At 35.9% G+C, this 23,932-nt stretch overlaps 1 protein-coding gene across 1 annotated transcript in view; it reads right to left on the bottom strand.

Annotated features, from left to right (window-relative positions):
- The window catches only part of LOC104127348 (lipopolysaccharide-responsive and beige-like anchor protein), a gene marked incomplete at its 3' end in the record, with an annotated part of 169,994 nt that overhangs the window by 29,143 nt on the left and 116,919 nt on the right, over positions 1-23,932 (bottom strand). Inside the window, exon 34 of the mRNA XM_009640012.1 lies at positions 7,892-7,956. Within this exon, the coding sequence (XP_009638307.1) occupies positions 7,892-7,956 (65 nt within the window). The remainder of the gene's footprint in view (positions 1-7,891; positions 7,957-23,932) is intronic.

The raw sequence follows: 23,932 nt of genomic DNA, 5'->3' as shown, positions 1-23,932 counted from the left end.
AACACGTTTTGTACGTATGTGAGTGGCTATAAACTGTATTAACTAGATTGGGTAACTTCGTGAGACACAAATGCTTTCTTCTGAAGTATATTACGTTTAGAAAACTCTAATTTTCCTCACTAAGGCAGTGACTACAGCTCATGGATTTAAAGGATCATAATGATCCTTTCCGGTACCTGCTCTGGCCTCCTACCTCATGCATGTTTTCCCCAGAATAATTTAATTTCCTCCATCAAGTCTGTACCTTCTGTTTGAGCTACACAGCACAGCTTTCAGAAAGATGCCCAACTTTTTTTTTTTTTTTTAAAGATTTGAAGGTATTTTACGACATGTTTCCCTATAAAGAAGTTTTATAATAAGGTAATTAGCATCAATTCAAAAAACAAAACAAAACAAAAAACCCAACCACAACTATTTCTTGTCCGCTTTTATCCTGTTTTTCATTCCAGCAACTAGGTCACATCAGTTCTTTTTCCCTTAAATAAAAAAATCTATCCAAAAATACTTTTTTTCCCACAGCAAAAGGACAGCTTTTCATTTCTCTGACTAAACAGAGTAACTGAATTTCTTGTCTTTTTCAAAGTATGCACACCCAAGCTGAAAGGAAAACTGAAGTCTAGTAATTTCCTTCCTGCCTATGCTTCATACTCTCTGTATGCAGAGCCATGGACCGTTTGCCTTATACTACTATCTCACATATCTGTTCATTTTTTTCAGCATTATTAAACATCAAAATGCTGTTGAATATGGGGATTTAGTTATGACAAGTTATTGAATTAAGATATTTTTCTGGTCTTTAACATGAGAAGAGTGTGGATGGAGCATGGATGGACATGGTCTGTACGAGTTAGACCAGGCTTGCAGTGCACACCAGATTCAAGGTCTCAGATAGACTTTTTCTTCCTCTGTCTAGGCACTTTCTTTCTGGACTAAAATATTTAAAAACATGTGATTAACTTTGAAATGATGAACAGCCTAGTAAAAACAAGCAAGGGGATGGATCCCATGCTGGAAGTTAAATATATACTTGCATACTTTGCTGGGTCAGGAATGAAGTGCTAAACCACTGAAAGAAGGAGTTCCAGCCAAATGCATGAGATATTCTGATTTTTATTGTTATGCTGGAAGAGAAAACTATGAGACAGAAAGCAAGAAATCTCGCTTTGATTTCTGGCTGCTGAATGCTTGATGATCAAGTAAAAAGTTTCTCATTACAACAAGCAAAAAGGAGAAGGTACAAGAGAGAAAAAATGGAAAAGAAAAATACGCACAAGCGAAGAGAGTGAGACATGGATAAATTCTGGGTTAGGATACCCAACAACTATCATTTTTAGTCAAAATATGGAAAAACTTTACAGGTGACATTCACAACAGCTGTTTAGGCATAAATCTCTCAAAGTACCACAGAGAGAGATTACGTATGTTCCAGACGCTACCACAACAGAGAACTCTGTCAGACAGCCAAGAAAGGTAAGCTTTCCTACTCACACTCCTCATAAGCCTAGTATATAAGATTCTCTTACTTCAAAAGGAGATATGTTCTACATGGATACACACTGTCTTTTATGGGATCTGACTGCTCAATGTGCTAAGTGTTGGATTTACTGCTGCAACGAAGTTCTACAATTCCTTTGTGGAACACAGATACTTTAATCATCAACAAATACAGACAACTCCATAAGGTCCTAAAGACTGAAGTCTGAATACATTCACCCCCTTCAAATAGGAGAATTAAAAAAAAAAAACAACAACAACAACAAAGCAACCCAACAAACCACCACCAAACAAACCAAAAATCATGCAGACTCACCAAAAGGCTGACTTGGATATGTGATAGCATAAAATTTACTAGCACTCTGAAAGGACAGGTAGGAGGAGATACACCAATCTAACCTTTTTCTATCTAGGATAGCCACTTAGGACATGTCAAAGCCTAGTGAAAACGGATCTGAGATTGCGTTCACATTCTGACAGAGAATGCATGGTAGCTTGACAGCTGATATCTGAAAATTTTCATTCAGATAGCAATAGTACAATACATGTATACACACAGAGTGGAGTATAAATACCTTCTTGTTACTCTTGCATTAATTAATTTTTTAAAAGCAGATGTTACTAAAAACTTTCTACATAAAAAGGCATTTAAGAATTCCCAGGCACTCAAAAGTGTTTTATGATTTTGCTTTTTCACAGACCCAAACAAATTAACGACACTCACAAGCAAAACCTTCCTTTGTCACATACATACCCTGCAAAGTTACTAGCATCTCCAATAATAAAAGCTTACATTAATTTTTAATCATTAAGACATAGTTCTCCCCCAAAAGTTCTGCTTACTCATTAAGTTGCAGCAAAGTTCACATGTTTCTAGTTACACAAAAATGATGCAATTTAAATCCATGCACAGATGATCAAACAAAACTCAGTAAAATTAAAAACTGTTCTAAAAATGGTTGTGCATGTCACACTATACCTTAGTGCACACACACGCACAAAAAAAATCATGTAGTGACAAGAACCCCACCTCAAGTCACTTATCCATCTCTGAAAGACATCCAGGCTACAATTTCTAATTTTTAGCACATTTGAAGTGTTGTTTAAAGTCTAGCCTAATGATCTTCTGTAGTTCAAATTCGCACGTTAACGAAGCTGCTTCTGTTATGAAACCAAAACAATAACACAAAACCTCAGAAAATAAATCACCAAAAAACCCTTTTAAAGAACCTACCACTTAAACAGAATGGGTTGCTGAAAATTAAAAGCAAGGAAATGTGGAAAACACTTTTTTTCCCCCCTCTTACAAACCAAGACTAAGGTGCGGGTTCTATGTTATCAGAATCTCAGGGCAGGGAGGCTGCACTAAGGGAAGCAGACTGGTAGTAATCAATTGTAGTTTGGACGTGACTACATTTATCAACTTTCTCCTGAGCCTTTTTTGGTCAATTATGCACAAAGTTTAAGTCTGTCAGTTATCACTCATTTTTTCATTAATAGCTGTATTTTTCTAACTATTTTCTATCACAGTAGTTGCTCCTATGGCAGCACATTCTCTAACATTCATTCCTTGAAAGCAACCACACTACTGTGAATGAAAGACAACTGAATGGGGCAGCCTGCCTCTGTCCTCTATTTTCGGTTATGAAAGTGTGCAAGTAATTGGCCAACCAGTTTGATTGCCAACTATTTCAATATTAAAAAATATTTGCACCTATGACCAGTCAAAAGTAATATGTACAATTTAAAGAAAAGGAACAGCAGGTGACATATGTTGAAATTTTCTTAGTACAGTTCCTTCTGGAAAAAAAAAAATGCAGATGATTAGATGATTACAGCATCCCAGATTTTATACTATTGAATGTTATGTATTGGGAGAATAATACCAGTTACATCTGGTTATTTCTGGAGAGGACTGGGCCTTTTTTTGGTTGGTGGAATTTTTACTTGCTAAGGATACTAGATTTGCATGCTGTCTACTTTCCTCCTTCTCCCAGTAACTTTTGAATTTATCGGATAATTCCAACAAAGCTTTTTAACAGAAGGCAAGAGTTTCTCAAAAACATCAATTTTGTACAAGTTTTATATGCAACAGAGGACAAAAACTGTTGCAAGCATCCTTAAAAGAAAAAGAAAAAAAAAAAAAAGCTGTTTTCAACTGCACCAAAAGCCATAATAGAAAATCCAATACAGGAGGAGAATCCTCCAATATGGCAGCATTTTGATTACATTTCATTCCTCACTAGACAACAGAGAATCTAGCAATGAGAAAAAGCTACAGAAAACCCAACTTCCTTAGTTCTGCTTCTCCTGGATATACTTGTGAGTCCTCAAGTTTTGGTTTGTTTGTTTTGGTAAAGGATTTGAAAGGGCAAAGGCAAGGAAATTATACATGTATTCTGCTAGTTTAATGAGGTTATCTTTCAACCACAATTTATGTGACAGTTTTTTAAAGCAACTGCTGTCTGAACATTCATTTTACAGATGTATAAAAATATATGTATAGAACACAGCACTTAATTCTTTGGATTACCAAGAAAACCATGCTTGAGAAAATTAAAATTAAGCATCTTCAAGAGTCTCTTCAACCGAAAGTCGGAAAGAATAATTGCTGCAGCATGCTTAGGAGACTGATCCCTCAACCCCTGCCATGCCAAACCCATTATCACCCCAAAGGGGATAATAACTGTCATGCCTAGTCTCAAGCTCAAGTACGTTTGTTAGTGCACTGACTGATACAGAAAACAAGGTCTAGCATAAGAGATGTTTCACGCTAAAGTGTGCTAATGAATCAAAGCGACAGGACAGAGTTCTAACCTTCAAAGAGCAAATTAGTTGCTTGCTAACTAGTCAAGTAGAGGAAATAAGAGTCTAACAAAAAGATACATTTGTGCATGTAAGGAAGTAAAACAAGGCTGCTTTTTTTTTTGTTTTCAGTTCAGAAATTAACAGCTTGACCATCTCCTGCATAAGGAGGACACATAATTAGCTTCAGGGTGAATAAAAGGAATCTGTTGGGACACCTTGGAAGTCTCCAAAGGAGAGGACCAGCTATGATAGTGAATCAAATCACACCTAAAGGATGGTTCCAGTGAACAAATTCCCTCATCGGTAAGCTCTCAGGTTGAGGCTCCAAAAGAGAGTCTCCCTAAAGGGAGGACCCAAAGGTGAAATGCAAGCACGAAGAAGCACCTGCGCTTACAGAAGTCCAGCGGGCTAAGGAAGGTGCTTTGCAACCTCTACTTCTGCTGCACAGATGGCTCAGCACATAGAGAAGCAGTGGGCACAGGCACCTTTTTAACAAGGTTTCAAAGAGCATTAAAAGAGTGTTCCCAGGCATTACAATAACAGTGAATAATACTTTTTTATTAAAAACAGGTTCGTGTTCAATGTAGCAATGTACTGAAATTGACATTTTCATGCACAGAAAGAGGTTATTTTCCAATACCTGCTCCTTTAGCTTTTCACTTTGGTTGTGCATCTTCTTGGTTTTCTACACAGTTGTTTTGTTTTGTTTTTTTAAACTATGCTTGCACCCTGTCCTTCAAAAGACTTCAGTTGTGTACTTCAGCTTTAGGTAGGTTTACAGTTCTGTATTTTCACATACTAGTCTCCTATTTAGAGATTTTTTTTTTCAGTTCAAGATTCAAAATTTCACTGGGCACAAACAAATCAATTCTGCTGTACGTGTGCAGTGGACCTGATATATCTGGAAAGCCTGGGAGCAACTATATGTGTAACACATTAGTTACTTGTGAACATGATGAAATTCAGACCAACACATTCTGAATGCAGCACACATGCTGTAGATCTTATGAGTCCCAGAGGCAAAATTTCTGCACATATTTCTGTCCAGGGAATCCTAGCCAAAACATGGCAGGGCTAAACATAAAACTTTCAACTGCTGTGAGAGAGAGGTACATTCATACCTTTCACATAAAAGCAAAAAATACATCTGAAAGCAAGTATAAGAAGAGATTTAGATCTTCTTCTAGACCTCTTTCTCTTCCAGAAAGATTTTTCAGTTGTCTTATTTGCCTGACAAACAACAACAGTAGAACACACTTCGATCTGGAATATCCTCTGGTATTGTTAGTCCAAAAAATTAGTAATAAACATTGGGAATAAAACCCTGGTTTACAAATGTTACACGATGACCATGACTTTCTCCACCAAGGCAGCAGACAATAGCAATTCTGTGTTTCCAAAAATTCTAGGCAGTTCTTCTAGTCCTTAATTATATTCATTCTAACACTCCACATGTCATGGTACCCCACGGATATCCTTCCTTACATGCAGAAATCAGTTATTTCCTTTGTACCTTGTCTTCTTTTCTGGAGTACTTACAGAAACAATTTAAAAATTCAAATTTTTATATATAATTATGCAGTTAAAGTCTAAATCAGTGTCATTCAGCTATTTTAATTTAAGTTTTAATTAAAGATTTCAGCTTATGGAGTTTTTTAAGATTATAATGTTATGGCAAAAATACATAAAACAATAACAAATACAATAAAATACAAGACTTGAAATATGTTTGTGTAAGTGTTAGTATGCACGCCAGACAAATAACGTGCAACCTGCATAAAGAGAAGAAAAAGAGTAGTTCTGGAATACAGTTCATGTCATATGAGGGATAATAGTTTCATTTTCGCAAATGCTGAAAAGCCACAAAGCACTGCAATGACCAATTCAGCAATAACTTTAAAGGCTCCTATAAACAGCAATGGAGGAAAATGGAGACAGATAAAAGGAGCTATTTTTAAGAAATTAATCTCCTCTCCTCTTCCCTATAATGAAAGTTATGTTCCCACTTTTTAAAAGAACAACTCTGCTACGAGTCAGAAATGAAATGAAGTAACAATTACTTAGATATTTTCTGCTAACCAAAACCACACTTTTCAGTCTTCAAGGGATAATTTGTCCCTGAGACAACCACTCTGCTAAGGCTAGACTATAAGTTATTGATGTTGTTTATGGAGGTGGAGGAGTGATTCCATCTGTCTGTGATGGGCACTGCAGGTTTTTAAAAGAAAATAGTCAATTCCAAACATTTTACTGACAGAATGCTCTCTGAAAGCTTGACCTGGACAAGCTGAATAACTACTAGGTAACTGCTACTTACAACTCGGTCTCAGCAACGGATTTGTTCATGATAATCATTTTACACAGATGAATCTTACATCGTGGTTTACATGTGTGTGGGATCTCTACGTTATCTATGCTAATAAAACATTAATCAAGGGCCAAATTTATAGCAGGCACTTTATAAGTAAGGTCAAGACAGGTCAGCCTCACATAATCGGAAACAACTACAGGCTAGATCTTAACACTGTAACTGAACACCCTTGTTACTTTACCTTGGCCCTTGGGATCAAGACTAGTAGCAAAATGTTTTTTCTGCCTCAGAATGGTGTTTCCCTCACCATAAACTGAAATGCAACCATTAAAATGGTCATTATTTCTATGTATCTTGAGAAAATCTACACATTTTAGAAGAAAAATCCCACACAGCCACTTACCCTACTCCTACAGTGATAAAAAGATATTGATACAGCATTTTAATTTATGTGATAAATTATTTTAATTCAGTAGCTGCCCTAATCCTGTAAAACGTATTTTCTATTGGGGTTCTTACTAGCACAAGTTACTTACTAACAGAATTTAGGTTTAGATAAATGGCATTTCTTATAATACTCCTTAGCTAACTCATTAAGACATCTTTTTAAAAAATCCTTTAGAAAAAGTAAATATTGCTCTTAGTCTGCCTCGACAATCAATTCCTAATGAAGAAAACATTGATGGTTCTGAATAGTCACTACAAGTCAAAGAGCATGGCCTCATCACCAGCTCTGTCATTTTCTGTAAGTCCCAGTAATATACATATATAGTTATGGATAGAACATTAAACTAATTGGTAATATGATCAGATTTTTTTTTTATTTTTTTTTTTTACCTTAAAGGCACTCTCTTCCTTTCTATTTTATGAGGTAGATAGCAAATAAATGAGCAAACTGTAATCTAATTTTTGGGACGGAGGCTTATCTTACAATTCCTAGCTATAATGTCTTCCAAATATCAATTTCCTTCCTTAAAAGATTAACTGAATACAAAAGATAGTTTCAACATTAACCAGTGCACAAGGAGGAGAAGAAAGAAAATCCAAGACACACCAATAAGTGAAATATTTAATGAAAATAAAGGGCATTGAGATTCTGAAAAATCCCCTATTCAGTATTAGAACTGAACTGAAGTATTAAAGAATGTGAAATCACACTTGTAAAACTCAAAGAAAATGACATAAGAAGAGGCAGAAGAAAAAATATTAAGAAAAAGTTACAAGCCACACAACTTCTTGAAGGATAAGGCAGAGGTGCTATCAAATATTGTGACTTACCTTCCCTCATTGACAAGCTCAATGAAGGCAAGGCCAGCATTCTTCTGTATAGAGTTCTGCCACTCCTGGGAAAAACAAAAAAAACCAAGAGAAAACCAGTTGTATAAAAACAAAATTAAGAAAAAACATTTTCAGCTACAAAGTACTTTTAAATTTTAGCAACTTACATCACCATCAGCAAACATATAAATCATTAATTGTGTTTTAATCAGGAAGGATACATTGCCAGCATGAAGAAACAGAACAGTATCATTTACTCAAAGTCATACTCTGTGGAAGGGAGAAGAAAATACAAAAACATCCCTCAAACAACTGCATCATTTTCTTTTGCTACGTTATGCAATTATTCTGGTTCACTGATGCTTTTTGCCTTATTGAACCTTGATAATGCTAGAAACAAACTGTTCCATGTTAATGTCAGGCTCATTCTTTAGACACAAGTATCTCTTATAAAAGTCTAGTTAACATGTATGCCAGTAATAATCCTCACCTCAGCATCACATAGCCATCTCTACTCAAAAAAATCTGCTAATGATCCAAATATTGCATCTTTAACACCTAGTATGTTTCAAAAAATTTCAACACATTTTTAACACACTGAAATGATGGTAACAGCAGACACATTTGCACTGCATGTTTCTTACACCCACATTTTTAACACACTGAAATGATGGTAACAGCATCATTTGCACTTGCACTGCATGTTTCTTACACCAAACTGAATCCTGAATTACAGCAGAATTCTACACCTCTTAAACATGTAGGTGGGTTTTGCCTGCCCCCCAGAAGAGACACATTAGAAAGCAACCAACCCAGATGACCCATCCCTAGGGCTTGCTTTCCCCATTTGAAAGCTGAGAATAAAGCAGAATTGGTTAACAAAAACACAAATATTTTTAATCCTAGACGCAATAGGACAGAGCTAAAAATTAGGGTAGTGAATGTGTGAACCTTGTATTTTGAGGAACATGTAGGGGCATTTGGATAGATAGGCCAAATACAATTGTTGATTTGAATTCTACAACTCTTTTAAACTAATACAGAAGAATGATTCTGCAGCAGTCCTGGTTTCGGCTGGGACAGAGTTGTTTTTTTTTTTTTCTTCCTAGTATCTGGCATAGCGCTGTGTTTTGGATTTAGTATGAGAATAATGTTGGTAACACGCTGATGGTTCAGTTGTTGCTAAGCAGGGCTGACACCAGTCAAGGACTTTTCAGCTTCCCCTGCTCTGCCAGGTGCACCAGAAGCTGGGAGGGGGCACAGCCGGGACAGCTGACCCCAACTGGCCAAAGGGCTATGCCAGACCACAGGACATCACGCTCAGCATATAAAGGTGGGGGAAGAAGGAGGAAGCAGGGGGGACATTCGTAGTGATGGCATTTATCTTCCCAAGTAACTGTTACATGTGATGGAGCCCTGCTTTCCTGGGGATGGCTGAACACCTGCCTGCCCATGGGAAGCAGTGAAGGAATTCCATGGTTTGTTTTGCTTGCACACGCAGCTTTTGCTTTACTTATTAAAGTGTCTTTATCGCAACCCACAAGTTTTCTCACTTTTACTCTTCCAATTCTCTCCCACATCACGCTGGGGGTGAGTGAGGAAGCGGCTGTGTGGTGCTTGGTTGCCAGCTGGGGTTAAACCACAACAAGCAGACAGATACTTAAGTTTCATATGCTTTTCCACATCAACGTCCTTGGATTTTTCTGTTTTTGTTGCATGAAATAATAATCATAATGATTATTCACATCAGTAGTTCCATCACTGTGGTTCTTTTCAAAAATCTCAGCTCCAAAACAGCCAAAATGTGACCTCTCAGTGACATGAAGGTTTGACCAGTCATAAACAAAAGCCAGTAGAACAATGCTGTTTCTTTACAGATTAAATCCTGCCCCCAAAAAAAAAAAAAAAAAAAAGGTCTAGATTTCAAATGCAGGGGAGCGATTGTAACTCTGATCTCTCAACACTTGACGTGTTCCAGGCCCAACATATTTTTTTATCATTTTTAAGTTGCAACAATGTATTACAATTTTCAAGTAGTCAGAATTAAGAGTAGAATAATTGGAATTTGTGATGTATTATTCATCATGAATTATAAATGTATTTCATTACTTTTTATATAACGAGTTTATATGCATTAATAGGCAAGCAACATTCTAAGCACCAGCTAAGTTCCATTTACATGTTATCATGTATGGAGGGGTTTGGGTGTTGGGGTTTTCTTTTTTGAGGCTACATCAAGTCGCACCAGTGGTCCTTAATGCGACATATATCTTACCAATATTCCTTCCGCTATCCTTCCCCCAGTTCTCCCCTATCGCCTTCTTATGGCCACCATTACATGGCTTCAAGTTAGTCTGGAATATGTCTGAAATAGCTTTAAGCAGCATTTATTCATATTACAAAAAAATGCCTTTTAGCTACTAATATTCTAAACAAAATAGCACATGCAACTAATCCTTATAAGAGTTTTTTCAATGTAATATCAAGTCCTAAATATTTAGCTTCATATGATAAGTGAAACTATTCTGTTAGCTTAAATATGTGAAAACTCAGTAAAAGCAAAGTAATTTTTTCCATTTATGACACTATCCATCTGTTGCTCTGCTCTTTAAGAGAGCTCACTACCATACTTGAAAATTTAATTGGTGAAGATGGAGGTTGCCAAAAGTAAAAAGAAAGTGCATTTATCATGATACTTTTCAGCATTTTTCTCTGTATCAGACATCATCAAAGAAGGCGTTAGTCTAAACAATTTCATAAATCACAGCTGAACACACCCTAAAGCTAATTTTAATAGCTGAAAGAAAAGACTAATGGTCATCATCTTTCATGATCCATTCAATATTTCCCCACAGTATATGTTCTCTCTCAAACAATTACACTCAGTATGCATACTGCATTATTATATCAACATCTTAGTTATCCATCTCCCAAAGGTATTAGGGAAAAAACACGTTAAAAGCCTCAAACTCAACCACTAATGCAACTAAATAACTACAAAACACATTTCAGCACTTTCCTAAGGAAGGACTGTAAGGGAAGATCAAGAAAGTCAATAATTTCATACCTGTTCTAAGCTGTACTTAATTGACCATCATTTCCTACAGCTATAAATGTTTAGTAACCAAGAGACATAATCTACCTTTAATGCTTTTGGTCACTGTACACTCAATAGTGAAGCAGGAAAAAACCCTAGAAGCACTAAACACTATCACAAATAGCTACAATGAAAATCAGCCATTACAAGGAGACAGATAAGAAATCATTTTATTCAAATACTGTGTCTGATGTGGAAATTTCCTAGATCATTATCATTTCACCTACTTCCTTAATGGAATCTGTAAACACTTCCCTAAGTACCCTAGGTAAAATGCAAATACTATATACTTTCCTGAAATGGCGCTTCAAACCTCATCTGAATTCTAATTCTAGGTGGAATAACATATTACATTTCCTGTAGCTACAACACAACCCCACCATAAGCAAAATTATATCCCAGTCCTCTATAACACCAATTTCATATCATCAACAAGTTTCATTAACACATTCTGACTGAGTGCACAAGGATCACTGAATGAAAACATTAAACAGTACTGGTCTTAAACCCCTCCCTTCAGGAACTAATAATCCCCCTCAAGGTGTATATCATGACCTACTGTTGTCCCGTTTGAGTCAGGTTGGGGTTTTTTAAATCTCTTTTACAGTGGGAATTTTTCAATTAATTCCAACTAACGATCAGTTGCATGATAGTACCATAAAATTCTATAAATTACTACATTTCCTTTGTCTAGGAAATACATTTTGGCCAAAGACCACAACACGCAGTAGACCATAACCAACAATGAGATTAGTCTAACAAAACAATCTTTCATAATTCTACGTCCCATTTTATTTCATTTCAGGTACATATGCATGTGTAGTTATCACAGTCTTCAAATGCATTTAAAATCTTTTGATCTTCCTATTTCCTTTCTTAAAAGTAAGGTATGTCTCTAATTGTATGGCATCATCAGACAATTCTTTAAAAATTCTGCACCGAACTTGAATTTTCCAGTGTCAACTCTATTGATCAGTCATTTTCTTCCATTTGTTTTTGGCTCCCTACTCATGCTGAAAATCCTCATTCAGATCTAATACTTCAGGAGCTTCTTTCTTAGCCTAACAGACCTACCCAAAAGCCTTTTCTACAAGCAGCAGCTAGTAGGGCCCAGCGTCAAAACAAAACAGTGCAGGTGGTTCTTTACACAGTGCATTACAGATCAGTGGAATCTATCTCCAAAGGATGTTGTGGTGACTAAAAGTTCAATCGGATCAAGAGGAGACTGCACAAGTACACGGAAGGGAAATATGTTGATAATGACTAAATGCACAGCAACTACATCCAATTCAGAAAATACCCAGAGCTGAAAATAGCTGGAGAGCAGAGTAGTATGATACACACTTGTCCTATTTTATTCTTCTTGAGCATCTCTTTGCGTCTACAGTTGTAGGTACAACAATAAGCAAGGTGGGGCCATAAGCTAACCCAATACAGCCATTCCTAAACTCTAACCACTCAAACAAACTCCAAGAAAATTTTGTTGATAAACATTTTTGTTGGTTTGTAATTTGAAGTGCTTCCCTGTAGGCAGCAAATGGATATATTCCTCCTCACCTGTACACTTCTAGGAAAGAAATATAATTGTATTTCAAACAATTCACTCAAAATATGTATTCTTCAAGCTATATAAAAACGTTTTCAAGACCAATCCATCAACTTGTCTGATGGCTAAACAATTAAACATGGCTCTTTAACAGAATATTTAAAACATTTCCAACAGATGAAAACTGCTCTATTTTCAACTGTAGCAAGCTGTACTATTACTTTCATTCATATATACGTACACATGCATACTCCTTAAGAATTCATTTTTCCCAGAAACTTGAAAAAAATATCCTTTTAACAAGGTTAACGTATTCCGCAGTTAAGAATTATATCTAATGGTTAAAATACACATTCATAAGCAAGCAAAGAGAAAATTCTTTGTTAATCCATCCTTCCCATAAAGCTAGTGGAATTTTAATAATTTATTTTAGTTATGAAACAAAGGAGAAGGATGACTTTGGTACTGACAACTATGAACGGAGCACTAAGGAGCAGGGTGGGAAAATGTGTTAACATATGACTAAGAGACATATTATATCCTAGAGTAAAGGTCAAATCTGCATGAAAAACTTGTTCATAGAGAGATATACTAATCTTTAAGTGCCTAAAGTAAACTATCAAGAACTTTTCAGCAGTGTTTGCACTTGGTGTCAGCACTCTCTCAGCACCACATCTACTACAGGCTTGAATGAACTCAGCAATAAAGAACATATAGTGAAAAGTAGATTATATCTCAGCTGGGTTCTTCATAATTAAAAAAAAGTTAGACTGCATGTTAAGCAGAATATCTGCAAACATAAATTACTTTTAAAGGTTGAAGCATACTTAAATTATTTTAATCTACAAAGCTCCATTGAAAAAAATTAAAACCAACATGGAATTATGGGAAATCATATCTAGAAACTCTATGTAGCAATTTAATACCAAAATTAGCACGTGCTAAGTAGTGTATGAAAGAAAAATCTTGCACGGATGTGACACATTTTAATGTAAGAGTAACACAAAAGCACATTTGGAGACAATGTTATTCGGTATACACACAGTCATACGTGGATACTCAAAATTTTAAAAAGATAAATCAATAATGGACGAACTATCAGAAATTGAGAAAAAAATTTCAATAATTATATTCACAGCCCTTTGTCTACAGACGAACAGCACTGTTGCTGAATCTTGACATAGAGAAAAGAGAGCACTTGCAAAAATATTTACTACTACCCCAGAAATTCAGAACATCTTGTCAGGGGAAAAACTTATCAAACAGGCTTGAATTTCTTGAAATGTAAACAATGGATACAATGGTTTATCTATGAAAGCTTTAAGGTGGCATCTATGTAACAAGTCAAGCTATCTCACTAATCAATACAGAGGTTTTGATTTCAATAAGGGTGATAAAAGTTACTCTAACCCTGGCCAGCTACAAGCTCTCAACAGATGATCATCATTAGGCCTCTATCGGGGTTCCACATACTCAGGCTGTACAAATGTGTCCTATTAGTACATGGTCTGTCTGTTTGGCAACTCCAGTCTTAAGACAAATGGCAGCTGCTGCCCTGCAAGGTCTGAAGTCAAGTCCTCCGGGAATCTAAAAACCCAACTGGAAAAATCAAGGCCTGTTCATTAGAGACTGCTCCAGGGGAAACTTGCAAGGCTGCCATTAGAACTATATAAAAGAGCTAATTATTTTTATAAGACTTTTAAACTATCAAACACACTCAGTTACAATGAAAAGTATTTACTGCTGCCATTCCAATAAAAAGATCGCTTTTTGTCAAAAAATCAGCTGGTAACAGTACACAGGTGAAGTCCCTGTATTAAAAATTTTCATGAGTCTTCTAGGAGAAAGTTGTGTAAAAATTAACTAGATGAGATAGCTTCTCAAGTGGAGGTATAACACCAAGCACGCTGCTGTGGGAAAATATTCCAAACACCCTCATATCAAAACTAACTAATGAACTATAAAGGTTGGCTGAGATTGCGCATGTGTGACTATCTACCCCTGAAAAAGACAATGAATTCAAGAAACAAACACGTTCAGTGTTGCAAAACTGACTGAAAAGAGCACATAACATTCTTGTTTCAACCGATGCTGTTAACGAACAACTGAAAATGCCGCAGTACACTAGCGTATTGATAAATCAGTCAAAAAGGCACACGGCCCAGTTGGTATCAAACACCAAGACTGAGCAGAAAAAAAAATGAAAACCAAAAGTGTTTCAGCATTTTTCCTCTGATAAAACACAGAAACGAAAGATTATAATAACGATACCTACTTTCATAAAATATACTCTGGGGAAGAGCTGGAACACAATTTTTTTATTCATAACCACAAAACTGTTTATTATTTTAACCATGAAACAGAATCAAAGTTTCTTACACTGAAATATTTTTCCAGCTGCACAGCATAACACTCTATTGAATTCTACTGGTATAACAGATCACTGCTATAGAGTATTTATTACAGAGTATTTATTACAAATCTTTTAAAAGTGCTATATGAAATTCATTAGTGTTCCTTAATCAATTCTTGGATCAACATGCACATTAGCTTCCGACAGCCTAATTCAAAAAAGCAATTACAACCCTAGTCCTTATGTAAAAGGACAACAGAAAGAAGCTATGTTAAACCAGTTTAAAAGAATGAAAATGTAAAGAAAACAGATTAGGAATGATTTATATCAATGCCTAGTGCTGAAGTTAATTACAACTAACCCAATAAAATAGTGCCTTTATTATTGTACAGCAAGTAATAACCTTAGATGCAGAAAACAGAACTCTTTGCTGACTTTTGCATGCTCAATTCCACAGCACACTACATTAAGAATTAAAGAAGTAGTAAATAAGCCATACAGAAACAGCAGTTTTTTAACTGAAAGCAGAAGACTCCCCTGCTGTTTAACCATTTGGGATATTCCATGTAAACAGAGCTTCCTATAAACTGTTATTATGCTGTTAGTTGTAAATGCCTAAAACTACCTTATAATGAGAGTTTAATTTCAATACTTAAAAGTTTGAGTTCAAGTCACAGTAAGTTTTTATAGATTCTGAAAATAAATTATACACATATAGAGCTGGAGTCATTTGCATATTTAAGTACTATGCTGTTCAGCAAAATACTAAATAAAAAACCTGTCAGCTTGTCAGACAATGCCTTTTATGCTGCGGGATTACTCTCAAAAGTGACAACTGTTGTCTTCTCTACAAACTCTGCAAATCTATCTTAAAACATACAGGATTATGCAAGATACACTACATAAAACATTACAGCACATACAATCTTTAACAATTACATACAGCCAGAAAATCTCAACACAGGTTGCAGCTGTCAGAATTTATGGTGATACCAAATATTCTTAAACCAGGATTTTAGTAATAAAAGAAAACTTAAATCACTTCATCTGAAAGTTCATATAAAATTATGAAAGTACCACTGCATAAATAAAATGTTATCAGTAGTAACTATCCTAGCATAAAAGCTGCAGATCATCAAAACCCATAAACTTAATTTTTTTACCTATTTTCAAAAAAGTATGAACATGTATATGAAAATCATTTATTACATGCCTTTTCTAGTGATCTAACTCATGACTTGATGAATAAAACTTTGCCCCTAGAACCAATGCCACATTAAGATGAAACAGATATGTCTGTGTCAAGCTCCAGTTCCTCTACACTCCCAGTACAGCAACAAACAGTAGAACGGGGAAAAAACGAATGAGTGGATCACTGATTTCAGGTCCACAGTTTCTGATGGAGGAAGCAATTTCCCTGGGCAGCCTCTCCCTTTCTCTCTCCCACTAGCAGGCTGTTGCCATGACTCCTCTTGAAACGAAATTAGGGGTCAGGTTTGAGTTCATCTAGCAGCAAACCTTTTCCACTGCAGTTTCCTCTTCAGGTTCTTTAACCACGGGCTATTTTCAATGCTGAGATGAAAGACAGTAGCTTCAGGAAGAACAGGAACAGAAAACTTAAACATTAATTGAAAAATCAAAGCACCAAGTAGTTCTGTAAATATGCAGCAATGGGAAGCAAGAAACTGTAAGTCAAAGGAGATGAATCAGAAAATCAGAAGTGAAGAAAAGGGACAATGTAAGATGGAGAGCAGCATCATTTTTATGGAGAAAGAAAAACAAATCGAGGAGTAGGAGAAGTATAAGGCCTCTTGATTTCAGTGCTTTTTTGTTTAACTGTGATTTTAATTTTTGTAAAACCACTGCATAGAAAAAATTGTCTTCCAAGGCAGACTACTAATTATATGGACAAGAAAATCACAGCAACTGCTGCACAGTTGCACTAGTAGCAATATACTGATCCCCCCCATAGCAACATTCATCATCACCACCACCGAACAGCAGCAACGTTCCTGCTCAATGTCTGATAAGCTTTAACTAAATAAATTTAACTAATAAAAAACTCTACAATATACACAGCGAATACTATTTTGGAACTAAAAGCCCCTTTATATTACCCTTTTCCCCAAATGTAGCTTAGTTTCAATTTAAACTCTCATAATGAATGCATGCAAACAATTTACAAGATTCCTGCTATCATCGTACCTTTGAAGGAATGAAACCGAAGTATGTAAACCAATCCCACCTCTTTACAGACAGGATGTCCAAACCTGTCCCTTATCATTCCCTTGGGTAATCCTATCCTAATGCAGATCTTTTAGGAAAAGATTTAGAAAAAAGGAAGCCAAATTAAATCAAATTTTACAAAAAGGCAGAAAAAACTAACATGTGTGTTCCATTACACTCCATTTGCATACTATATTCCCTTCCTCATCCTGCATCTGTTGTCTTCATTTAGACTAAAATATTCTGGGTATCCATTATTCCACTGTTACATGACACCGAGCAACACAGGGCTCTCTTCTCATCTGTCCCTATATGTTGCTACAATAAACATGATAAACAATAATTTTCTGCTCCTTTCACTGCAAATCCTCCCCTGCACTCACCAAGCAAATTTTCCCAAAAGAAAAATATAACCATTTCTGGTTCTAAGCAGAAATAGAAATAAACATCTTTGTAAATATTCAGAGGGTACTGGAAAAACCAGCTGATTCTTCTGAATCAAATTTGACTCAGAACTAGAATCTAATGCCTAACAGACATGTACCTCAGTATCATATCGATTGCTGCATAATCTGAATTACGAGTTTTTTCTCTTAAACAAGTTATCTTAGAATATTTATTGGAAGATTAGTGCATCATCAACATCTTTGATGAGACAAATGTTTTCCCAGTTGCAGAGATAAGTAAAAAGGCACAGATCAGTATAAAGACGACTAAAGGTTAAACCATAAACTGAACAGCACCACTGTGCAAAGCTTCTCCTGCCAGGACTTTGAGCAAACAGAACTGCTCCCCAAATCGTGAGTTTCTTAAGCTGTTTTGCTTGGAAACAGAGACACGTTTGGTTTATTAACATGAACAAAATTGTTCACATATTTGTAATTAGTATAAAGTCAGCAACAAGCGCTGCCTCTCACTGAACTTTCCATAATCTCATACCCCTCCCCTCCACTAAACCTCTTTCCATAGTCTCAAATTAAACAGACTAGCTGTAAAACAGCAGGGTGTCAAATTAAAGCACACTTTATTTTCAGAGGTCTCCACACTTCGCGGCTGACTTCCTGTCAGGAAGAGTTCCATTTCAGTGCAGAGCCCCATCAGCAGGGAGCTCACAGAATTAAGTGCCAGTTGATATTACTTTGTTTTGCATTTACCACCCATGAGAATATTGTTCAAAGATCTAGTTATAAAGTCAGCATGGTATCATCCTTCTGACTAGACTGCTAAGCCACAGGGTGTGCTCTCACTGCACAAAACTCACCTTAAATGGTGGTGTTTTTTTAAGTCCTAGTGTGCTGGTGAAGCAACAGGATGCCTTTTTTCTTCAGAAAAGTCTTGCTTCTGTAGCTAAATTATGTTCCCTTAGTTTTGAACATCTGCAACAGTGTACATTCATGGAAATGAAGCTGTCCTGTTCCCCTGTCGCACCCCCAAGATTCACATGTACATTAGACAATCCACTCTCCTCTCTAAACATAAAAATGTATGCATTAATCATACAAATTCTCAGCAACACAGTTCTAAAGGCTAATAGGTTTAGCTTTAGCAGATATGTTTTCCATTAAACTCACACCAAAAGCATGTCCTGGATTCCTGACCAAATTAAAGTAGTTTTCATTTTATAAGAGAATTTTTCTTAGTAAGAGCCTATAATATCTGAAAAGCCTACGGAACAACCACTAAAGACTGCACTTTAAAAAAAAAAAAAAAAAAAAAAAAAAAAGAAAATCAGGGAGGAAAAATTCTCATGTTCCCCCCAGAACTTTACTGTAGGCAACAATTATATTTTAGCAAGATGGCCTAGTAAAGTTCATTTCTCTCCACTCCAATGTGGCAAACTATCTCTAAGAAGAGTTTTGCATGTTTTGACTCTACCTCTATCCCAACTCTGCAAGTCACGTTGACTTCTCCAAGTATACTGTCCCAAGAAACAATGCTTCACATCAGTCCCTACCAAAATATTACAGCTTTACTACACCTACCCACCTGTACCTCCCTGCACACCTTCTTAGTCTAATAAATAGCACACATCCCAACTTCTTTACATAGAATTTTTTTTTGGTTCAAAATCACAAAAAATTCCTTTCCAGAAAACAGCTGTGTAGTATAAATCAAAAAAACACAGGTTCTTCCACACTGCTTTTCTTGGTTTGCAGCTGCAGCTGATGCAGCCTGCTTTTGCTGAACACTTCAAAATACAGTAGCTGCAAATTGCAGAGGGTCAAAAGTAGGCCTAGATAAAACAAGTTTTAGTTAGGAAGCCACTTTTATCGCTTTCACAATTATTTATATCTAACATGCAGAAATATCAACTCCATTTAATAAAAGTATAACATATCAGGTATTCTTCTGTTTTTCTCATACTAAATATAACACATCATTGTTTTTGCTCATCTTAGAAATCCCACATCATGCATTTCATATCCAAACCAGGGAGTGGGCAAACCCTTAAAATATCCTCCTAGACTAAGAATTATGGAAAGATATAAGGAGATAAAGCCAAAGTACTAGCTCACACATTTTAACTACTGTGACCACCACCTGTCAGGGTATAACTATAAAGTGCTTATTGCATCATTAAGTCAAGAAAAGGTCACTTATTATTCATACAGTATTTGCAAATCGTTCCCAATACATTCCAATCTATTTCCACACTTAAGGCAAAAGCAAAGTTTAAATTATAAACTTTGATTTCCACTGCTAAGCAAGCTGTCAATATACATCCACTTCATAGACCCATGCAGAAACAGTATTCTATCAGATTTTTTTTTTTTTTTATTTTAGCCAGTGATGGACACAGATGTTTTCAACTCCCTATCTGTAGGCCATATTAATAGTAAACAAAGCCCATTATTCCTGAAGCCAGCAACTACACCTAAGAGAAAAGACAGAGTTCAAACATATCTTAAACATAGCAAACTAACGCAGGATCTGAGAATTGCAAGCCTTAGCGATTATTATGAAGAATAATAGGAATTTGAAAGAAACTCCTATTTAAACACGTTAGGAGTGCTCTCCAAGCAATTCCATGGAATTCAACAGGTTAAATATTGCAGGCAATTATAGGCAATTAAACTTTGAAAAAATTTAGAAAGCAGCAGGAAATCAAAGTAGGAGTGATGTTCCAACAGACAAATTTTACATTATCCTGGAGTTTCACACAGAATATATTACAACAATCTAGTTCTGGAGAGACAAAAATCTACATACTGCTTAAGTCAAAGAAAAAATAAAACCACGCAGCTAATTTAAAAAGTAATTTCCACATACTCCAATTCAAAGAAAAGGTTTTCCCAGCTGTTTCCATTTATTTCAATCTTATCAGACTTGCACTTCAGACAGTTACCTACCAAACTGATCTCCAGTTTCAAACACTTAGAATGTATAACACAGTTCAATGAAGCAAGCAGCAAAATATCCATGGCATAAGTAATCCATGTGTAATTATTCCAAATACTCTGCCCAGTGACATATACCAGGCATAAATATTGTCAATACACATTTTCAGCACCCAAAGTGAGATCCTCAGAGATGGACGAAAAACTCCCACTCGGGAAGGAAAGAAGCTACACCATGCATAAAACCCCCCTGATGTATCAAGCGTAATGAAGAATCCAAGCGATCTAGACAACAGATTTGATAATTTAACCTTTTGTTTCATTAGAAGGAAACATGCTGACTAGATAGTATCTAAAATGCAAGCACTAAAGGACTGCGTTTAAGGAGTCTGGCTACCATAGCCAGTGCCCTCCCACATCTTCCAAGGCCTTTCATTCAATTTCTACTGACCGCTAGCCAAACAGCTCACACTGTTGATATCAAGTGCCTTGCAACACAGGAGAATGCAGAAACCCTAAACATTATCCCCAAGACCTTACAGAAAAGAACTGATGTCTTCATATATCACAACCAAAGAAGAAAACTGCAACAGAGGATGACACAAATGAATCACAATGTTGCTTTTACAGATTGAGCGAGCTTAATTCCTTTTAAAACTGGACTCTTCCATATGCCTGGTAAATGCCCTCAACCTTCTGGACTACTTTGGGAGGATATGTTGAATTTTTTTTGTCTGACAGATTATTCTACTTAGGGATAATAATAACTATTACCTGAAACATTAATTGAAACTTAGATCTCTTCTATCCCAGGAGAGCACTTCGATGTCATGGCCCCTGGCTACTGGGGGACCTACCTTCCCCTCTCTCTAGTTTTTACCACAGTCTCCATCCTGCAAAGTCATTGTAGATTAAAATATACATTGCAGGGAGAAAAGAATAACAAGTTATGAACTATTTCCTCTTCAAAAATGTAAAATCTCTTCACTGAAAGTATCCTGAAGTAGCACTGTACATAAAGCTCAACAGACATTTCCCAACCACTTTCCATTCAACAGCATCTCCAAGAATAGTATAAGAATGTTCCATTTTGTATACAAGTTACAAGGGCCTTCCAATATTTGTTACAAAATTGGACTAGGAATATTCCTACTACTGCCTGCATAACAATTAATAACATGCTTGGCAATCCCATGTTTTCAAATGTTAAGATTTACATCACTTGGTATGAAGCAGACCTGAGGCAGCTTCAGAATCTAAATATTCCACAGCCGAGTAAAATGAGCTTGAATACTCATCTCTACAAAAAGCTAGGCTGGCAGGCATTCTTCCAATCTTTAAACTCTTCAAAAAAGCACAAGCCCCCCCCCCCCAAAGTACACTATGAAGTCTCTGGCACACCAGCAAATAAAGTATTTTTCTGTGCATCTCAATACAGTGCCTTCACACTAAACTAGACACACTGAATACTTCATAACACTGCAAAGAAAGTCAGTAATACAAGACAAACACCTATGGGCACAATTCATACAACATCTTCCCCTGAACTTAACAATTTAGACTTTGGGAAGCCCTTTTTTCTATTTTTATTTGTTAAGATCTAAATTTTTTTTAATTTGCTTAATAAAACTATGTTTCTACAATTTTACCACAAAAGCAATCTATTACCGAAGTGGGGGTTTTTTTTGTTTTTGTTTTTTTTTTTTTTTACTCACATACAGCTACATTCATCTTTGGCAAAAACAAAGATCCTATTGGCAGAAGTTCACACAGTATAAAAAGAAAAACTTCCAGCTCCTGACATCTTCTAAATGGCTTTTAAAATGAAATTAGAACATGCATTAAAATTAATAGAAAGTCATTTGGCAGCTTACAAAATCCCTACAAAATCTACCCTCTGTACGAAAACATACACATCTTTAAGATCATAGATTAAAACCATTATTAAATTCATTTTGAACTTATTTTCAGCTGTTAGAACACAAAGTGATTAGATGGAAAAATATGATCTTGATTAAAATGTCATCATCTAACACTTGGGCCACATAAAAAGTATTCCAACAGCATTCATTCTCTTCGTATCTAAACCAGGATATTGTTAGAGTTTTAGTGCTTCTGTTGAGTTCAACTGCCATGGTATCACAGTGACATAGCTCTTTAGATAACCTACACCCAATTCAATTAAAACTTCATAGCGATCGCTACAGTTATCCATCACATCAAATTGCACTTAAAAGTAAATTAGGAACCAGTGCAGATCACAGAGCATCAGTATAATGCATGTTCTCTGCAAGTAACAAACACTGAAAACCAGCCATCTTCTACATCAACTAAAACCTCCAAGTAATTCAAAGGCTTACCGCATTTTAGAACACGCTGCAGAAATCCGTTCCTGACGTAAAGAATTTAGATCGGTGATACAAAGCTTTTTTTCTGAGCACAGGATACCCAGAAAAGCCTGAAGATCCTATTGCATTTTACAAACATTTAAGTACTCTGTGTGTGTGCGCACAAGCATAAAAAAAAAATCTCTGAAAAATTAAAATCTTAACTACCATCCTAATGCTTTTCCTTAGGGGGAATACACTATCATATTGTTTGCACAGGTGCATGACTGATATTGTTTAAGTAAGTCTTTATCAAAGTAAGAGAGATGATGCATCTAAGATACTGCCCATGCGAAAGATGAATATTGACTACTTTATGAGCAACAAAATCCGTTAGCAAAGTGATTTAGTAGCATATGAAAGATCACCTTAAAAAACCTTTTGCAAACATTTCACCATTTAACCAGTGATAATTGTTTGATGAGTTGAGTTAGAAAAGAAAAAAAAAAAAAAAAAGAAAAAAAGAGATGAAGACCTGTAAGTTTGCCTAGACAGGCAGTTAAGACCAATATTGACAGTGTAATTTTTTCTGCTTTAATACTACTAATCAGCCTCTACTGTATTTTTAAGATTCACATGCACTGCCTTGGATCGTGCTTTTCACTCCAAAAAATAACTCCAAAAACTATCAGCACAACGCATGACATATTCAACCATAATCATATTTCATTGGGCCATATGAGCAGATGCTATCACTGCACACAAAAATATCTGGAGTATCAGAGTTTATGCTTCCCTCTTCCATCTCCCCATGAAAGATATACTTTATCAAGGTCCAATATAAATCTAATAGCTACAGCTATGTAGTTATATTGCAATATATCATATTAATATTTCTAGAAGATAAAATGCCTAGAGATTAAATGTATTAAAACATTGGTCTTCGTTTTATATATGCCATCAGCTATCAAGAATGTGCCCTTAATCCCTTGAAAACAACAGGGGGCAGAGGAAGGAAGCCTTTACACTTTGAACCAGCAAGCAGAGAGTACATGAGAGTAGTGGTGGTGGAGGAGTCACAAAAGTTGCTGTAGTATCCATTAATTTTTAATTGCAAACTTTTAAAAAGCTTGGGGGGCATTCCACCACTTTTA

Source organism: Egretta garzetta, unplaced genomic scaffold, assembly GCF_000687185.1.
Source record: "Egretta garzetta isolate BGI_Z169 unplaced genomic scaffold, ASM68718v1 scaffold615, whole genome shotgun sequence".
In the NCBI taxonomy this organism is placed as follows: domain Eukaryota; kingdom Metazoa; phylum Chordata; class Aves; order Pelecaniformes; family Ardeidae; genus Egretta; species Egretta garzetta.
The sequence above is the reverse complement of the archived record's forward strand: the minus strand, read 5'-3'. Positions and strand labels throughout refer to the sequence as shown.